The sequence below is a fragment of the Calonectris borealis genome, unplaced genomic scaffold, assembly GCF_964195595.1.
Source record: "Calonectris borealis unplaced genomic scaffold, bCalBor7.hap1.2 HAP1_SCAFFOLD_165, whole genome shotgun sequence".
In the NCBI taxonomy this organism is placed as follows: Eukaryota; Metazoa; Chordata; class Aves; order Procellariiformes; family Procellariidae; genus Calonectris; species Calonectris borealis.
The window spans coordinates 110,832-130,590 of NW_027441551.1; the positions used below are offsets into that span (position 1 = coordinate 110,832).

Below are 19,759 nucleotides of genomic sequence, written 5' to 3' on the forward strand. Positions count from 1 at the left end.
CCACCGTTTGAGAAGGATGTGAAGGTCCTCGAATGCGTCTAGAGGAGGACAACAAAGCTGGTGAAGGGCTGGAAGGCATGTCCTATGAGGAGCGGCTGAGGACTCTGTGTTTGTCTCGTTTGGAGAAAAGGAGGCTGAGGAGCGACCTCATTGCTCTCTGCAGCTTCCTGAGGAGGGGACATGGAGAGGGAGGTGCTGAGCTCTTCTCCCTGGGATCCAGTGATAGGACTTGTGGGAATGGTTCAAAGCTGCATCAGGGGACGTTCAGACTTGACATTAGGAAACACTTCTTTACCGAGAGGGGGGTCAAACCCTGGAACAGGCTTCCTGGAGAGGTGGTCAATGCCCCATGCCTGTCAGTGTTTAAGAGGCATTTGGACATTGCCCTTAATAACATGCTTTAACTTTTGGTGAGCCCTGAAGTGGTCAGGCAGTTGGATTGGATGATCGTTGCAGGTCCCTTCCAGCTGAACTACTCTATTCTATTCTAAACCCTGTATATCTTGCCATTGTGTCGAATAGAAATGAATACTCTAGGAGCTTTTCTTGCTTCACTTGACTCATTCAGAAAGAAAGTAATTTTGGTTTGAGATTTTTATCTAGTGTCAAACTAGTGTGATTCATGCTTCTCATTCCAAAATTGTGCACTTCCCACCAGTAAGCAATGTACCAAAGAGTTTGATCTGTAAGTGCTTAGGGTTCTTTAACTACATGCTTTCCCTCTTCCTAGTTCAAACTATTTACTTTTTTTTTTTTTGGTCCTGGAAGAGCTTTCATTTATGTATATATGTGTGTGTGTATGTCTGTGTGTGATTATATATATTTTTAATTGTGCTGTAAAGTACTGAGTCAAGTTTCATAACAAGTTCTGTAAGCAGTATCTTGCTTTCTTTGGATCTCATTGTAATTGTCAAGCCCAGGGGTTCAGAGTTTTAACTTTTTTGTACTTTTATGGCAGAATGATTTTTTGGAAGAGATGAAAAAGGAGATCACAACCGGTTTTTGCACACTAAGAAATGTAATTGTGCCCCATCAAGCACGACTCATGGAGCCAGCAATTTGTATCCTGGGTATACGCCTTGTCGGTGTCCCAGAGCACAGGCAGCATGCAAGGGAATTGCAGCGCACTAGGGCAGGTTTTGGTACTCGTAGCTTGAGCAGAGTTGGGGGCTGGGACGCAGGAAGTGAAGAGAGCTGAAGTTAAAACAGGAACTCGGAGCACACAGCAATCCAAAAGCTGTCGCTAGCAACAGGTGCCTGAGCAAAAAGCAGCAGGTTTGCCAGCAGGAGCTGGTGAGTCTTTTAAGGTAAGAAAGCTGAGTGGGTTTTGAGAGTGGAAAGTGAGAAATGACAACAAAAAAATGTAGGGTTTTGGTGAGCAAAGAGAAGTCCTTCCTAACCCAGCATGTGTGAGTTGATAGTGCTCGGCATTTGCTTCTCAGTCTGTTCTTTGGTCATCGTCGTTGCTCTTGTGTTTGAGGCTCTAAAGAACCATGTTTACAAATCAACCCGCACAACCGTGCTAAGCCCTATATTTGTGCTGTAGTGGATGCTTTCAAGGGGAAAAATGGGACAAACTAAAGGGTTGAGCTGCTACTCTGGCTGATATTCCTCATTATAGAGGATGTCTGGAGCCTTGTGGTGTGATTACAGTCTGTGGTTTGTCATGTTCCCAAGATGCATGGTGGGTAACTTTGGAGAGTAGGTGGTCAAGAACCATTTACAGGATTTAAAACCCTGAACCACCTGCATTTGAGCTAGCTGCTCAAATCAGCTGCCGTGTTGAACAGTTCTGTGCTAGCTGGTTATTGCTGCTGTTTTATCATTAACAAAAATGAGCAACAAACTTCAAAAATCTTTGGAGTGAGAGATGCTAATAAATCAGGGAGGGGAAAAGAAGATGAAAGGTATTGTTAGATTGTGCTATGTTGTCCACATGAGCCTTCCTGCTTCCCCTGCTTCTATTTGCAATTAGCTATATTCAGTTTGTTATAAGATTGCTGTCAGTGCATACAAGCACAGCGAGTATGTCACCGACCTGCTGTGTTCTGGAGTATGACAGCTTTTTTTTTTTTTCCCCCTGAGGCAGCCTGGGGACGGCCTAAAGCCAGATCTTCACAGTAAATCTGCCTTGCTTCTACATCCTCTCCCATAGCTAACTATCTGGCTTTTGTTTAACAAAAGAAAGACTCATCCCTGCTGTGCTCTTTTAGTTTTGTGTCGTCTTTGCTCCCTGGTCTTACAGTGCTGGTGGTCTAGACAATTGGTAAGGGCAGCTTGAAACTGCACTGAACAGTGCACTGAACTGAACTAGAAGGTTATCCACTTAACAGCTTTTTGTGTTGTACAATTAATTACTTGTTCAGCATAAACGTTTTGCTTGCACAGAAAGCAACTGTTCTGGGCACTTGGGGCCAGTTTGTAGGCTACTGTATGGCTGTGGGATTGAGGAGTTAGTGCTGTTGAGAAGCACGTAATAAAAGCATGCTGTTAAACGAGGATCCATCACAAAGCAGTTTTCCCTCCTGTTGGTTTGTTCACAGGTTTATGTGATGTTTGCAGTGATGTGAAACAGGGCTCAGCAGCCCAGTCTTTGCTGCACATTCTGTTCAGTCTTTCTTTCTGCCCCAGTGAAAAGCTGCTCTAGGCAACAGTAAGAACAATTTGGGGCTCCTTAACACCACAGGCGGTAATAGGTGGTGGGACGTGAGAGCTCTGCTGAGAAAGATTGCTCTGTTGTGCAGGGGCAGGCAAGCCGTGTAATCTTTCTTCTGTGTCTCTTTTTGTAGAAACTGTGTTGTTTGGGAGGGGCTTTTTCACCATCTTTTTTCACAGTCACCTTGAAAATGAAATGGAGGAGTTTTACATTTCACATTACTTTTATTTAACTTCCTCTTCCTGGGTCTGTCACTTCCTCCAGGCCTCTTTGGACAGCCTGTACAAGCTGTACTGCCGCAGCTTCAGCCTTTTCAGCCCTGCACACTTAATGATTTTAGCCCCATTTCCTGTTTTTACCATATCTCAGACAAACATCACACAGCGTACTGTACCAGCACTGTCAGAACAGCATACAGCTTTTCTCTGAACCTTCTCTAGCACACTAGGCAGTGATTAAAAGGTTGGAAAACAGACAAGAGCCACAAGGAGTCCAACCTCGGGTAAATAAGCATTGTGTCATGGTGGCAGAGCAAGCCATGGCCTTTAGTGGTGTGCCGTGACTGTGCTTAACAGAAGGGAGGTTAAAGCAGGGAACAGTCTCCCACAGCACAGAAAATGAATGTATGTTGGAAAACCAGAATCTGGTAGTTGGATGCTAGCACTAATTTACATTAAAATAAGGTGTGCATTTTAACTGTGGAGTCAGTGTGCATGAAGATGGTGGTTTACACTTAAAATCCCTGTGTGTTTTGCTGAAAGAGGTGCTGGGGCTTAAGAGTAGCTATTTTGGGGTGCCCTATGCTGTATGAGGGACAGAGAGATCAGCAGGGCAGATGGCCTGCAAGGGTCCCTTCCAGCCCATTATGCCATGACTGCTGTGGTCTGACATGCCCATGGCTGTGAGCCAGCAGCGCTCACATGCTGGGCTCTGGGTGATACCGTGTCCTCCTTGTGCAGATGTGGAAAGCAACCGTGGGACATGACGTGTCAGTGAAGGTTGAGAATCAGGGAGATGACTGGGACACTGACCCTGATTTCGTGGTGAGTGTCTGGTGTGGTAACACGTAATATCGATGCTGGTGGTAGTGGTGTGAAGGGTTCACTGGCCCTAAGCATGTGCTGGTCAACTGGGCTGGGGCTCGGGGCTCGGCACGGCATGCAGCACTGCTGGGTTGCGCAGGATCAGCCAAGTCCCACCAACCCCTCGCAGGTATTGTCTGTCTAAGCCATTTCTGACCTGTATCTATATTTAGTCTCCAGAACTTCCTACATCACTGTACCCCACCTCTGACTACAAGTAATATAATATAATACTAATACATAATAATACATACTAATATATATATAATACTAATAGGCTTAAGGAGTATAGAATATCTAGTTTCTTTTAAACCTGCTCCCTGGTAACTTCACCAAGTCCTCCCCACAACTTACAAGAAATAGCGAAGACTTGTACAGGATTCCAGCATTGCCCTCATTTGTCTTTTTTCCAGATGGAAGAATCCTACTCTATTTATGGTCACCTTGTGCAGATGCAGTTCCATGCCTCTAAATAGCCTTGTTGTCTATCTAGTCCAATTCTTTAGGTGAGACGGTGAGAGAAGGGCTCAGCCTGTGGGAACTCCATGCATTCATACAGTGTCATGATTTTCATTTTCTATTTGATTCTCTTTTCCTTTCCTAGTAAGTCACTCACACTTTGGCTTTTTGGCCAATTCTGTATTTGCTCCTCTTCTACATAATGGCACATAATTCCATCTTTCGTACTCCTTTCTGAATGGTAAATATTCTGGAACCATGATTGTGCAGATATAATTAAGATTTTTTTTTTCCATATGCTTTACTTCTTAACTTATTGATACTAACCTTCACTTACAATTTCGCCACCCACTGATTTGGCATCACAAGATTTTTCTGCACTGCTTTGTCTCCTATATTTGGTTAACCTAAACAGTCCTTTACTATCTCAAGACATTGACATCTCATTCTTCATACCCTTTTTCTAAACCTCTTTTAGGAGCACACAGCACAGCAAAAGTCCTGCTCCTCCTGGCACCAAGGAGTGCCAGCCGTGCTTTACAGCCACAGGTCTCTCTGAGCTCTGTTGAGATTTTGGTTTCCTTTCCAAGATAGTTTCTTGATGGACAGTCTCTTCTGTTACACAAGCGTCCTATGTTTTCGAGGTTTGGTCTTGCCTAGTTATTTCCAGAAAGAAATTCTGGTTTGGGACAGAAAAGCAAGTCCCTCCTCAAAGTTCCAAATTATTGTTTTAAAAAAATTCTATGCTGTCAATTTTTTTTGTTTGTTTTTACGTCATTTCTTCTATTTGTGGAAGCATTTTAAATAAGCCTGAACAGAGTAAGACTTTGTATTATTCTTTTATTCTATTTTGTATATACGTATTTTTAGCTTTACCTTATATTAGGAAAGAGTTTATTGATGCTTTGTTTTATCAAATACATGTTCAGACCTTCCAAAAGGAAGGCAAAACAAGTGCTGTCACAACAAAGCTGAGGCAGAACAGCGGACCTTGAGTGAAACGTTCACTTCAGTGTCTTCCAGTATTTTCCTAAACAATTTCCACAGCTTTTTTGTTTGCTAGCTCCTCCCTGAGGAAGAGGGATGGAGTCTCCAGCAGCCTCACGACCTGTCGCCGCGGCCGTCCCGGTCCGCGGACCCGCCGTTCCCGTGCGCCCGGCCCCGCAGGACGGCGGTCGCCAGCGGGGATGGGGCGCCCGGGATCCCCGGCCGTCCCCGCTGCGGCTTGCCCGCCGCCCCCCTCCCGTCCGTGCCCGGCAGCCGTCCTCGTCTCTTCGCCCGCCCCGGCCCAGTCGTCCGGGCTCGCCCGGGGCCAGGCCCAGCCCGGCGGAGATGCACCGAGCGCCGTCCTCCGGGGGCGCGGCGGGCGGTGCTCGGGGGGCCGGGGGACAGAGCCCCGTTTCTCCGGGGCAGGCGGGCCCCAGCTGACGGCTGCGGTTCGCTCTGCAGAACGACATCTCCGAGAAGGAGCAGCGCTGGGGAGCCAAAACCATCGAGGGATCCGGACGCGCCGAGCACATCGAGTGAGTGCGGCCCGGCGGGGCGCGGGGGGCAGCGGGCGGGCGGCCCGAGCCGCGCTGCGGGCGGGGCCCAGCCCCCGTCCGCTGCGGCTCCGACAGGCGTCTGGGGACCGGGAGCTGCGGGCGGGCCGTTACCGCGGGACGTCCCGTGAGGCGAAGCGGCAGCGCCGGCCGAAACCAGCCAAATAAGGGCTTGTGGGCAGCGGGGCCGCGGCGGGGGCGGAGCGGCCCGGGGGGGGGCCTGGCCCGCCGTCCCGCGCCCGCCCGCGCCCGCCCCGCGCTGCCCGCCGGGGCCGTGGGGTGTGGGGGGCCGACGGAGCTTTCCTGGCGCTGCCGGCTGCCCGGCGGCCGCCCTCAGGCTCCTCCCTCGGCGCCCCTCTTCTGGGGCCCCTCTTTTGGGGCTTTTCGCTTGGGGTACACCTCCGGCCCAGAAAGCAGCGGGGTGGCAGGGGAGTGGAGACCTCGCCCCGGGCGAGGAGCGCCTTGGGGCTGCGCTGCCGCCCCCCGCCTGCCCGCCTGGGCTCTGCCAGCTGCATCCAGGCTCTTGGTTTGAGATGCTGATGTGGCACCGAGGCAAAATTCACAGGCCGCCTGCGATGCTGCGAGAGGTTAACTTTCAAGTAGGTCCAGACAGCCGCTGTCCCTGTGGCAAAGACTTCCTGCTCCTTCCGCCTCCAAAGCTGACCCTGTCCAGCAGCTCCCTTGGGACATCCCAGTACTGCTCTGCACAGTGTGGCTAGAGCAGCATACAGAAAAAGGAAAGTGTGGGCTCCTGTTGAAGACAGGATGTAGCCCTGAATGGGGGCTGCAGGGTGGGAGCTGGATGCTCAGCACCCGCTGAGCCTACTGCTTTGGATCCTTCGCCAGCCCCCAGAGTAGCATCATCTGCCACAGTGCAGTGACTGCACGTGTGTGGCTACCACACAGAGGGGCCCAGTGTGGGCATACGGTGGCAGCTGGCCAGGTTTATGTCCGGCTCTGCGCTGGCCTCTGGCTGCTACAGTGGCACAGGGATACTCCAGCTGGCAGCATGGCATGGCTACAATGCCACAGTGACTTGCCCTGACTCTCTCTGTCTCACCAGCATCCATCAGCTGAGGAACAAGGTGTCAGAGGAACATGAGGTCATCAAGAAGAAGGAGCTGGAGACTGGCCCCAAGGCCTCCTATGGCTATGGGGGCAAATTTGGAACAGAGCGGGACCGAATGGATAAGGTAACAGTTGTAGAGGGCTTCCTTGGGCCCCAGTGGAAAAGTCTTTTTCTCATAAAGGAAAGAGCATCCCTGTTTTCCGGCCTGACCCTGAAGGGAGAGAATGGAGAGCTGGCACGGCTGCGCAGATTTCACACATGCAGGGGAGATAATCTGTCTCCAGGATCTGTTTGAACCCATTTGTATCATTTGTCTCTACAACTTCCTTGCAACACTCCCCTTTGCTGTGAAGAAGGACTTTCTGTGGCTTGTTTCAAATCTGCTGCATAACAGTTAAATTAGGTGCCTCCCTACTTGTTCTTGGACAGCTAATGAATAATAATTCCCTCCTCACATTCTCCGTTACAGACCTCTGTCATACCTCCCCAGGATGAAGCCCTAGTTCATATTCTCTGTTCTCACATCAAACCTATTTTATGTTTTCCAATAATCATCATCACGCTTCTTCCTGTACCTTTCAGCATTTAATACTTCTTTTTTTTCAGAAGTGAGATGATAAGATTGCAGTAGTATTCAATAAATGGGGTCACTGTGGGTGTGCATCATACCGGGATGGTAGGGTGAGAAACAGACGTTTCCAGGAGGCTAAAGTGGAGCAGCCATGCTCAGACCCTTCTGCCGAAGCAGAGTGCGGACATTTCTGTTGAGCAGCTCCTCGGCCTTCATCCAGTCTTACCAAGGATGTTGCAAGCATTCAGCCTCTGGCCCTTCTCCTGAGGAGTGTGTGCAATTCCTGGCCACACCACCTCCTGCAGGGAGCAGCGGGACCCTGGCCTGGCCTGTGGCAGGCGTAAAGGGTGATCCCAGCCAGCTCTGCTGACTCTCAGACACAGAGAATAGGGAGCAGGTGCCAGACCTGATGCTTGTGGTTTTTCGGTTGTGCATGCCTATCCGCACTTTTCTCCTCAGTTTCCCCATGTGAGTATCCACCACTCCACTGGCATTTGGGAGCAGCAGGTATTCAGCATCCCACGGTATGCAGGATGAGCCGGCAGTGCGGCTGCTTGTGTGGGGTGGCTGCCCTTGAAGCTGTATCACAGGTCTCAGAGCAGAGCTGATACTGGCAAAGGCTGTGCCGAAGGCATTGCCACCACCAGCACGGTCAATTTGGACCTCTCACCTTGCGGCTGCAAGCATCTTGGCAGCGGGGCAGAGCAACTGTGTGGTGCCTATGTCCCTGTCCACCCTGCCAGTCTGACCATGGGTGCTCATGTCATGCTGTCTCTCTTCTCAGTGTGCAGTGGGCCACGAGTACATTGCTGATGTTGGGAAGCACTCCTCGCAGACGGATGCAGCCCAGGGCTTTGGGGGGAAGTATGGAGTCCAGCGGGACCGAGCTGACAAGGTGTGTTGGACAGGGCAGCTGGAATCTGTACTTGCAGCCTGTGCTCGGTGCTCCCCCTAGAACTGTGCTACATTTAGGATTGTGGCTGCAGTTTTCAAAGTGCTGGTGGGTGCAGGTCTAGGCGTGCCATGCACCGTGGTCTCCACTGAAGCGTGCAGCTCACCTCCTGCGTGCAGGACAATGACTGATGACGAATCGCAGGGCACTTGTGAAGATTAACTCTCTGGTGTGCATTAACGTGCTTGCGCTGTCCTAGCCAGGCAGCACTTTGTTTGTCTCGGGGGCTTGTGGTGTTTTGCATCTCCAGACCCCCAACCTGTGCCATGCACAGTGACTGGCCGTGGCAGGACTGGATGAGGACAGCAGGTTGTCCCTCCTGTGCACATCCTGGTGTCAGACACTGCCCAGCCACCTTGCCTACTGACAGGATGTGGGGTCAGGATCATGGCCCTCTTACCTGGAGGGCATGGGCTCTTGCGAGGGCCCGTTCCTGAGCATGCTGCCACATGGACAGCAGGGGTGATGTGAAAGGCTGAGGAGGCCTGTACCAGCTGAGGAGTGGCCAGGTGCCTGCGCCTGCATGTTGCAGCACAAGACAGGGAACAGGGTCCCAGCCCGGCCCCTGGAGGAGGGTGGGTGAGACCCGGCTTGGCCCTCAGGATGACTGACATTCCTCCCCTTCTTGTTCCAGTCAGCACTGGGCTTTGAATACAAGGGTGAGGTGGAGAAACACTCGTCCCAGAAAGGCAAGTCCATTGGCACGTGTGGCCCCTTGACACTGCCCAGCTTCTCTTCTGCTCCCAATATCCTGTGCTGTCTGCTGTGGCACAATCTCCTTTGTTATCCCCCTCCTGTCACTTGTTTCAGATTCCTGTTCCCAGTCAGTCACCCTTGCGGCCCCATTCCCTGCTGTCCTGTCACCACCCTTCTGTTGTACATTCTGCTTGCTCTATGTTTTGTTTTGATGGCAACCACATCATGGCTGAGCAGAGAAGACACCCCCACACGCACCCCTGATGGATGGCTGATGCTCCCTTTCCTCTAAAAGTCCTTCTGAGCAACTGCTCCAGAGGGAACCCAAGCACTGTAGTCAGTGGTTTCCTTGTAGAAGTTGAGATTCCATTGTAGCAAATGTAAGCCATACAACAAAAGTTTGCCATTTCTTCTGTACTTTCAAGGGCTCAATATACTTATTCACAGACCTTTTCAGAGACTGGCAGACCACAGTTGAAATCCTTGCTCTGGAGATGCATGGGTGGGTGGATGCCCGGGCTGTCAGTGCCCAAGCCTTGCCTTGGCTTTGCATCCTTGGGCGGCTGAGCTCCCACTGCCTCCCCAGCTGCCCTTGGCATGACGGTTTTCTTCCTTGCCCTCTCGGCCTGCTGTGCCTCCTGTTGCCCACGGCCCTCAGGCTCTCTTGCTGCCATGACCCATGCTTGCCCTGTGCATCCATTCCCATGGACTCTCATCCTCAGTGGCCCTCCCTGCTATCCACTCTGTCCCCTCCAAACCCCTTGCTTTTTCTAGTGTTTTCCATTGTCCCTGCTATTCTTCCTCCTCCCTGGTGCTCCTCCCCAGTACTGCTCCCCATCTTTACGCCCTCCCCTCACCAGCCTCGGAGCAGCATTTCATTCCATGCACTGCCTCAGATTACTCCAAGGGCTTTGGTGGCCGTTACGGTGTGGAGAGGGACAAGGTGGACAAAGTGGCAGTGGGATTCGACTACAAGAGCCAAGCAGAGAAGCACATATCTCAGAAAGGTGAGCTGGGGAGCCCAATGCAGCAGGCAGTGTCAGGACTGGAGCTTGGGACGATACCCAACTGGGTGGTGGGGCACTGTGCTTGATTTTTGCAACCTGCTGCATGAATGGTGGAAACGCTATGGGGAGCTCTTGGGTGTCTGCTGCTTGCAGCAAGGGAATGGGGCAGGTGAGGAAAGCCATTGCATGATGCATGACTGCTAGAAAAAATTCAGGCTAAACGAAGAGGAGCAGCAGATTTCTATGGGCACAGGGATCTCCTGGGCAGTATGTCACCAGAGGAAGGGTGCAGGGGAAACCCAGGCAGGTGCTAATAGCAGGTGACATGTCCCAGGGATGAGGGAGGGCTGTTGCTACAGCCACCAGTGAGGAAATCTGGCCTTGCTCCGTTTCTTTCTCTAAGTCCTCGGCAGGGAAAACTGTCACCCCTGTGAGACTAGCCTGGGCTCACAGTCCTGCCACTTTTCTCTTTCCCTCCCTTATCTGTTCTCTTCCATGCCATGATCTGGATCCCTGTGGCTGAAGACTATTCTGTGGGCTTTGGTGGGAAGTTTGGGGTCCAGAGGGATCGTCAGGACAAGAGTGCCCTTGGCTGGGAGCATCAGGAGGAAGTGCAACCCCATGCATCCCAAACAGGTAGGGCAATGCTGCCAGAGGTGGCAGCACAATTTCCTTGGAGCACACACAGACCTAGAGCTAGTGGTTCACACTTGACAGAGATCCAGCTACTGAAAACTGACTGTGTACAGCATATTGTGGAGCAGCTGGGACATTGTGAACCCCCTAAAGCACAAGAGTAAACTCTGCCAGAGTAAGTGCATGCTTGGATCAGTGGCGGACATTGAATGCAAGTCCCTGAATCAGGCTTCCCAGACTATACTGCGCTTTCTTTGTGAGGTACATTCCTGATCATAAGCTCATTCAAAAGGTGAGTACATAGGAATGAGGCAAAGCAGGTTTCAGGAATGGCATGACTACTGTATGTTTAACTTCAGTGAACAAGGCCACATTGCACTCAAATGGCATGACTGGCTTCTCACCCCAGTGCCTTGGAAGCAGATTTGCCAGCGTACAGCACTGAACACCTGTGCACTTGGCTGAAAGGAATGAAGGATTAGTCTTAAAAGCTACTGTCCAGAGCAATTTCCACACGTTCCATATGTGATAAGATGCAAATAAAGCTAACTCATTTCACTGGTCACAGCATACTGAAGTTGGAGGTGCACACAGAATATAAAATATTATAAAATAGCCTCATTTTTTCCATACAGACTATGCCAAGGGGTTTGGAGGCCGTTACGGTGTCCAGAAGGACAGAGTAGACAAGGTAAGACTGCATGCTGCAGCCTGCAATTGCTTCCTGCTAATCACTGCTCTTTGCACTGCTGCAAGAGAAGAGACTTCCCAGATGGAGATGAGGTGCCACTGCTCAGTGCACAGCTATTGCAAGGGTGAGGGAACTGGCCCAGTGTAAATACCAGAGGGTGCAGAGGAATGCAGCCTGGGGAGACCATAACGCAAGAAAGAAAAAGTTTTTTCCATTCTCAGCTGCTTTTGAATCATTCTACACTCGGACTGAACAGTCATACACCTGCTTTCTTTTGGGGCAGGATTTAATAGCAGAGCCAGTGAAGAGCTTTCTAAGGGCATCAGACTGTGCCCTCCTGAATATCTAGTATCTAGAGATACTGGGAGTGTTCTGCCTGGCTGCTTGCCGTCACTCCTACAGGCCCTGTGTGTACCCATATAGTCAGGTTGAGCAGTGATAGCTCCTTGGAGATGAAATTTTGTAGGAGTGCAGCCTTGTGAGAAATCTGAGAGGCCACAGGCTATTGCACCGTGCAGGAACTGTCTCTTACACAGGAGAGGTGCTGGATCAGACTGAAGGTCCATCTGGTGTCATGTCCCTAGCACTGAGTGGTAGGTGATGATCGTGCAGAGAGCAGTATGCATACAGAGTGGTTCTTGCCTTGTACTACCTCCAGCAAGAAGGTGGTATTGCTGTGGCTGCCATTCCTCTAGCTGTTCTTACTCAAGGTGTAAGGTTTGTTAGCAACTGTCGCACCCACACATAAACAAGGCTTCCCAGAAGCTGGCTTGAATCTTTGGTCCCTCCAGTAGCCAACTTGCAAACCTCCCCAGTCTCTGCAGTATCTGATCTATGGCCTCTCTGGTATCTTCTTATACTTATTACTCACCAGCTGGTATGGCTTTGTGTATGAGTGACTGGCCCCATATCCCTCCTGCTTAACTACTGGTGAAATCTGGCCATTCCTCATGGCGCTGTCTGTAACTCATCAGCTTCTCTGGTTTTTGTTACCTTCTGCAGGTTTTTCTGTCCTATCCGGGAGTTTCTTAGCTAAATCTCTGGCCAGGGCCTAGTCATCTACCTGCAAACCTTAACAAAACCCAGCAGGGATGGGATTGGCAAGGATCAACCTTGCATGAGAAGAGGTCATCCAGTTTGCTGGTTCAAGTTTTCTGTCTGGGCTGAAACTAGGCAAAGGCTCATCTACAGTCAAAATGCAGACTGCCTCAGGCACTTGAATTAACATTGTGCTTTGGCAGGCTACCCTGCAAGCTTGTTCAGGAAAGGGCGTCTTGCCAGTGGATGATGATCTGCATGGATGGGGATAACCTAAAAGATGAGAATCCTGCATGGTGGTGGGGCTTTGGGGCATTTGGAGGAGGAAGTGAGGTACCTTCCCTGAACCATACTTTTTCTGTTGTTGGGCACAGTGCTAATGGCACAGTGTTGTGCCTGGTACAGTACCAACATCGCCATACTCAGGAGCTGGAGGAAGCAGATGAGGACATTTCTGCAGGGCCCTGAGCCAAGGAAGGACATAAACACATACCTATAACAACCGAGCGTGTTCCTTTCCTTCTACTCCTTCCGAGCATGTGTAGGCTGGGCCAGTAGCAGAGTGGGAACGGCATCCTGCCCATGGAAGAGATTAGCATGGTCTATGAATTTAACAACAGCGAATGGAGGTGCATTGTCAAAAGGCAAGGCATCATGTATGTGGCAGAAAAAAGCATGCAAAATCAGATGAGCACTTGTGCAAAAGTCTGGGCTGTGGGTCATTTGAGGAGCAGGATGCAGAGAGGGGGTAAGCAGTTCCTGATCAGCTCAAAGTGGAACATGAATTTGTGCATTTTAAGAATATTTAAGCGTAATCAAAGATGGTAAAAATAAGGATATTTGGGCAAGTACCTAAGTTCTTGATTGCTTGGTTTTCAGGCACTGGAGTAGTGCTGAATTCATTGCTCCAGAGTAGAGCATAATATACCATCAGGCAATCTTAACTCCCCTTTGATAAAGTTTTGAACACTAAGTGTAGGATTCAACTCTCACACTGAGACTCCTAAATTTAAATGCTGTCATATAAACAATACATCTAAGTCTCTGCTGTGGTCTGTGTAGACCTGGTTCTGAGCCTGCAGTGCTGTTTGCCTGCTCAGGTGTGTTTTCTTTAAGCGGAGCAGAGCTGCTCTCTGAGCTCCACTGACTGTAATAGGAACTAGGCCGTCGGTGACACATGCAGGTATCTAAAGGTAGCTATATTAGTCTGAAAGCTGGATCCTACCTGCAGGTTCCTTTTTGTATGAAATAGTTTTCTCATGAAAGTAGATAAACCCCCTCTATCTCACTTTCTTTTTGCTGCAAACACCCCATTGATGCTATTACCAGTTTAGCCATCTCTTCACACCTCATAAAACCAGCGATATCTGAGATGTTCACACATGTTTTCACTTCGATGTTTTCCATCTTATGCTACTGTGTAAACATATGGTGGGCAACAACCTGCTGAAGGGACGCACGTTTTTCACGGTTAGGCAGCTGCAGCTGTGCATCCAATAGAGAAGTGCTTCCATGCCTCGTACCACTGGGAGTGCAGGAGATGGATGCATCGGATCCCTGGACCTCAGGAAGTGGTAGACTGCCAGGCATCCACTCAGCTCTTTGCCATGTTACCAGTGAGCGCTTCTGTCTTGAATGCCCAGCCTCGCTGTCCCATGCAGCAGTCGTCTTGCCACTGTGCGGCCTCTTCCACTTGGCTCCGTGTAGCCTTTTCAGCCCTTGGAGCACCACCCCTCTAACAGGAACAGCCCTTGCCTTTGGCTGGAGGGCAGCAGGCGCTCCCACCGTGCAGGGAGGCATCAGGAGAGCAGGGCTGCCGCCAGCAGCCTCCACAGGGCTGTGGCAGTTGTACAGATGAGGACAGACACAGCTGGGGACAAAACTTGCAGTCACCAGCAGCCATACGCAGCAGGGGACCTCAGCACTGGCCTTGCCTGACAAGCTGGACACCTCATTCACTTCTTCTTGCAGAGTGCTGCTGGCTTTAATGAGATGGCAGCTCCCACCTCCTTGTACGAGAAAACAAGACCACTGGAGACAGGTGAGACAACTGAGTACCAGCCCTGGGCTTGGTGGGAAGCTGTGAGCCTCATGGTCCCTTTGTGGCAGCACTCTGGCAGGCATGTGCTGTGGTGGGATGTGGATTTAATCTGTGTTGAGGGGCAGGGGAAGGTGGCTGAACTGCAAGTTTCTCTGGGAGAGGCAGAGATCTGGGTTTCTCCTGGATGCTTGGGGTGGTGGAAGGGAGCCATTGAGCAGGCTTGATCAGCTGTCTTCTCCACAGGAGCTTCCAGTGGCACCAGCAGCCTGCGGTCACGATTTGAAAACATGGCTAAGTCAGCAAAGGAGGAGAGCAGAAGGCAGGCAGAGGAGGAACGGGTGAGGCGACAGGCTCGGGAGTGCCAGGCAGCTCAGCAGAAGGTGAGCCATGGCCATCTTGCCATGTCCTCCAAGGCTTGCGAAGCAGACTTTTCCTCAGGGCCACGCAGCTCCATGTCCTTCTATCTGATCTCTTTACAGTAACCTCTTGCTTAAACTGCTTCCCTGCAACTGCCAGGGCCTGCCATTAAACTTCACAGCTGTCACTGGATTTTCCCTTTCGGCACACAGATCAGGACGTGATGCACCCGGCCGTGACCCCCTGTGCTTTGGCCTAGGCTCCTTCTTGCCTCTAGTGCCTGGCAAACACAGTGCAATCACACCTCCCCAGTTTCGCCATCCCAGCAGCCTGCATTCAGGGTTTTCCAAACCGGAGATGGCACCCAAACCCTCACGTTTACAAGACCTCCTTCTACATTGTGCTGTTTCTGCATTCAATGTGCAGATAAGGTTTCACCAATAAAGCGCTCCCTGGTACATTCCCTCCTTGAGGCTACTTTCTGCAGACCCCATAGTCGTTACAGGCCTGCTAGCGTCCACTCCCTAAGGCAGGTTTATGGGAGCTGGAACAGATTTCAGCTGGAGGAAAACTGAGAGTTGCTCTGTGAAGTGGAACAGATTTCAGCTGAAGGAAAATTTTCTGAGTTGCTCTGTTGGGAATGGGAACGGACATTGCTCTGGACCTCATTCAAAGAGATTGAGGGATCTGGTGACTTTTCTTCAGCAGGAAATCCCACAGAGAGAGAAGGACGACACAGAGGCAGCCCCTGCCACCGTGCCAGCAAGGGTGCCCCGGAGTGCTGCCCGAGAGAGGCCTGTGACACAAGGAGAGCAGGTGCCAAGGCGGGCTGGGGGGAGCCAGGAAGGGGAGCAGGCAGAGGGGATTGCACCTGAGAGGGGGCTGTGCTTTACGGGCAGCCCTGCGGGAAGAAGTGGGGTGCAGCCACAGCATGGAAGAGGCTTTGGAAGGAGTGAGGGGGGAAATGTTGGGATGGTGATGGGACATGGCTGCACCGCACCTTACATCATGAGATGGGCTCTTGGAGTGGGGTCAGTGCAGCGGCAGTACAGTAAGCTGTAGCTAAGCATGTGAGAGAGGTTCAAATACATGAGCTGTGAGGGTCTTCACAGCAATCCCAGGTGCCAGTTCAGCACAGACCTAATGGCTGAGCTGTTTCCCCATTGTGCAGAGGATGATGCTCCATTTGTGTCATGGTAGCACTAAAGGCACCTGCAGTGGAGCGGACTCCCTTGTGTTGGGTGCTGTGCAGTCATGGGAGACCTGCCTGCAGTGGATGCTTTACAGGTGACTTTCCTGTCACTTTCTCACTTCATGGCAGGAAACAAAAAGGGAGGATGAGGAAGCACCACCCACTTTGCCACCAAGGCCAGCAGACCTGGGCGAAGAGCTGTGCAAGATCCCCAGCCAGGATCAGCCCATCTACAGTGAAAGTTTGGATGTCGGTGGAGACTATGAGGAGCTGCCAGAGCCCTCTGACTACTGTGACAGTACCAATGGAGGTGCTGACTATGAGGAGCTGCCAGCACCCTTGGGAAAGCTGGATGCCATCTATGACCATGGAGGAGATGGAGGTGAGGACTATGAGGAGATCCTTCCTGAGGAGCCCAGCCAGAGCCAGCCCCACCTGGGTGAGTACTGATGGAAAAGCCCATGTCTTGGGGAGCTTGTATCTGTCTGCTCACCTCACTGGATGTATGGGACAGACTCCAGAGGGAATTTGTATCCTGAAGTCTACTGTGGTCAGGTTAGGAGCCCATGATGATGGAGACTTGGTTGTCTCCCGCTCCCTTGCGCGGCTCCAAGGTGTGAGATCAGCTGCATGGGATGCTGGGCCAGGCAGCAAGTATCTCTGCTGGAACAGGACTCAGGCAGGAGGACCAGAGGGCTTCTGTGGGCTCTAAAGAAGCTGGACCTGGACTGATGCTCTTGGTGCACTGTTTCCTGGCAAGCGATTGCCAGTGCTGCACTGAGGCCTGGGGGTGCCCTCTTAGTTCAGCCTGTTGCTCAAACAACTGGTGCTCATGAGACCTGATCTGGTGATGTCTCCTGGGTGTGAGGAGTGCAGGGTAGTCTTCCTCCAAGCCCATAAGCAAACTGCATGGGCTGCTGTTGATGTTTCTGTTGCAGCTTTGCTGGTACTGGAGATGGTAAGTGGAGAGGCTGGAGTTATGTCCAGCCTTTTTCTTGGAAGAGGAACATGAAGCATCAGGACCCCGTCTTTCTCCTTGCAGAGGGAGAGGGAAGTCATACCTTGCTTTGAGCCATGGTACACCTCTCCCTGTTGATAGGGTTTGGATGTGGTTCACTCCAAGGCTGACAGCTGGGTGGAGGGTGGCACTGACCAGATCTATACGGCTGCTTTCCGCCTCTTTCTCATCTGCCCGTCCTGTCTTCTGCAGGGGAAATGGACAATGTTTATGAGGTGGAGAGCCCTGGGACCTGTGCAGTGGCTCTCTACGATTACCAAGGAGGTGGGTCTGCCATCCAGGCTGTGGGGAGAGACACTGGGAGCTGGCTGGGGCAGTGCAACAGGGAGGTGGTGGCTTACACCATCAGCAGTGGTGAAAAGATTTCGACCCGGTAGTTTAAATTTCTTCCTCTTGGAAAGCAGAATGAGACCTGACTTGGGAACACAGAAGCTTCATCTTCCATCTGTGAAGTCTTGTTCCTTCTCTGCTTTATCTGTACTGTTTGATGGGGGTTGGATGAGATGAACTCTGACGGTTATCAGAATGCTTGTTGTGGAGTCTCCTTCTGGGGGGGTGGGAGAAGGGGTGTAAAACCAGCTCTCTCTGGAGTTATCTTTGCATTGTGACTATCTTTTCTGAACAATTTTTGCAGATGGAGATGATGAGATTTCTTTTGATCCTGACGACACAATCACACATATCGAGATGGTAGATGAAGGCTGGTGGCGGGGGCAGTGCCGGGGCAAAGTAGGCCTCTTTCCAGCAAATTATGTGAAGCTTCTGCAGTGAAACCAGCATTGTCCAAGCTGCTTCCTTCCAAACTTTTGCATCTCTCTGCTTCAGCCTTTTATGTGTTATTAGCTTAATTTGGCTTGGCCTGGCATGTCTACATGCAAGAAATACCAAGGAGGAAACTGGCAGTGTCTGAGGGAATGTTTTGGCCTGCGCCCAAGAGGACTTTGGTTCCCATCCACTTCCAGATGGGAAATGTGGGATGGTTTAAGAACATGTGAGTGCGATATAAGACGTCTTTTCTACCTACTTGCTGTCCCACACATCACCCAGCAAGCTTGCAGGAGAAGTGTGTCCATTCCTGTTCCCGACAGGGCAATTCACAGAAAAGAAGCACCAACTCTAATCCAGTCAAGGCAGAAGGGACACGAGCTATGGGACCTTTTTAAGTTCCTGTGGTCCTGGATCTCATCCTACGCAGGGGTCAAGGAAAAGACCGCTGTGAAGGCCAAACTTGCCTTTGTTCCCAAGAAGGGTTTCTACTTGCAGGATGAACCATGTTTGCAGCATGGAGTAGAGAAGCATGAACCTGGTCTATCTGGGCAGATTTCGGGGCTGGGCCCTGGGAACATTTGACCGTCACAGTGAACGCTGCTGACTTTTCCTGCACACAGACAGAAGCTTGGCTGTAGTGAGCTGTTCTATTAAACAAGAGAAGCGTGTGCTGGCTTAATGGAAATGTAGGATGATCTTGCTAATGTAGGAGATTACTCACTTGGTTTTCCTCTGTGTGCCAAGAATGCTGTTGGGAGATGTCTCATTTCTGGGGTAAACCTGGAAAAAGGAAATGTAAAAATTATATTATTTTCTGAGAAAAATTATTCTGGAAAATCTGTCTTGGAGCAAGAGAAAAATACTAAAAGGCTTCATTTAACAAAGATGATGTTAATAACTGTCTTGGTCCGCATCCAGGCAGCTCATCAGAGGAATGTTCTGCTAGGGAAATCCTTTCAATCGTCTAGCAAATGAACCAGAATAAGTGCTGCTTAAGGCAATAGAAAATTTTTAAGGGCACTCCATTTTTCCTGTTAACTGCTCTGACAGTATAAATAAGCATACACATGCAGGTGGGGTGGGAAGAGCAGTCCCACAGCTTGTCTCTAGCCTAAGGACTCTAGTGTGCAGTCAGTAGGTTCCCCCCATCCAGTATTTGGCTCAGCCTGTTCTGTCTGCTGTTGGGCGGTTTGAGTCCCTGTGCTGAAGTCAGGCCTCCCCAGTGTGGCAGTAAAATAGTTAATGCCTCATAGGCCTTTGCAGGACTCAAATATTTGCAGTTAATGGTCTCACCAGTTAAATTAACAAAGGAGTGAATTATTTGTTACAGGGTGTGCTGGCTAGAGCCTCCTTTTCTGAAGAATGTTATTTACAATATCCTGCTTGTCTGACACGGTTTGGTGAAGAATGAGTTGTATAACCTAAAGGTATATAAACTTTGTAACTGCTCCATTTGGGCAGAGTTCATGTCAGCAGTGTCTGTCACTCTGCTGCGCTGTGCTCTCCCTCATGACTGTAGTAATAAACTGCTTCTGTTCTGGCCTGACTAAAATTGCATCCTGGTTATTCTGTGACAGCACATGTCCCCTGTGCCTGTTGTAGGCTTGGTTCCTGGCACAGTGAAAAGGGCCCCTGATTCCAGCCCTGCTTCATCACAGATGTGGGGAAAAGGCGGAGCAGGTGGGAAGCAGGACAAGAGGAAATTTTTTTTTTTTAATGTTTAAAACAGTTTTCAGTGATAATCCAATGCAAACTGAAGCCCTTCCTTGAACCAGTATGTTCCAGGCTAGATGCTCAACATGCCACTTTAGGAGTTGGTTGTTGTTCCTTTGTGGTATGCAAGTACCATCACAATAGGAATAAATGAGGGACACGCTGAGTGGCACAGCATGTAAGAAGCTGCAGGAGCACACCCCAGTGCAGTGCCAGCTGCCAACAGCAGGGGCGCAGAGGGTCCCACTGTGACACCTTTAGAGTTCAGTGTG

At 50.6% G+C, this 19,759-nt stretch overlaps 1 protein-coding gene and 1 long non-coding RNA gene across 4 annotated transcripts; one reads left to right on the forward strand and one right to left on the reverse strand.

Annotated features, from left to right (window-relative positions):
- The first annotated feature begins 675 nt into the window (after positions 1–675).
- LOC142077160 (hematopoietic lineage cell-specific protein-like) lies at positions 676–19,316 on the forward strand. 3 transcript variants are annotated; one of them, XM_075139340.1, is made up of 15 exons: positions 678–1,307; positions 3,616–3,699; positions 5,647–5,720; positions 6,802–6,931; positions 8,163–8,273; positions 8,965–9,019; positions 9,923–10,033; positions 10,559–10,669; positions 11,305–11,360; positions 14,370–14,439; positions 14,683–14,819; positions 15,505–15,612; positions 16,118–16,427; positions 17,199–17,270; positions 17,641–19,316. In XM_075139340.1, the coding sequence occupies exons 2-15, from the start codon at positions 3,616–3,618 to the stop codon at positions 17,775–17,777; spliced, it is 1,566 nt and encodes a 521-aa protein (XP_074995441.1). In that variant the 5' UTR covers positions 678–1,307; the 3' UTR covers positions 17,778–19,316. The 3 variants fall into 3 exon arrangements, with proteins under 3 accessions (XP_074995442.1, XP_074995441.1, XP_074995440.1); XM_075139339.1 differs by having other exon boundaries at positions 680–1,307; positions 15,502–15,612; XM_075139341.1 differs by lacking the exon at positions 17,199–17,270 and having other exon boundaries at positions 676–1,307; positions 15,502–15,612.
- On the reverse strand, positions 11,339–18,557 carry LOC142077161 (uncharacterized). Its single transcript, XR_012671585.1, has 3 exons — positions 18,496–18,557; positions 13,747–14,705; positions 11,339–12,974 (listed from the first exon to the last, which is right to left on the reverse strand). It is a non-coding gene; the product is annotated as an uncharacterized LOC142077161 (long non-coding RNA).
- Positions 19,317–19,759: the final 443 nt, after the last annotated feature.

Coding starts and splice junctions, on each gene's coding strand:
- LOC142077160 (XM_075139339.1), top strand. CDS start 3,616: ATGTGGAAAGCAACCGTGGGACATGACGTGTCAGTGAAGGTTGAGAAT. Junction 9,020..9,922: donor GAAACACTCGTCCCAGAAAG/GCAAGTCCATTG, acceptor GCACTGCCTCAG/ATTACTCCAAGGGCTTTGGT. Junction 15,613..16,117: donor CTGTGACACAAGGAGAGCAG/GTGCCAAGGCGG, acceptor ACTTCATGGCAG/GAAACAAAAAGGGAGGATGA.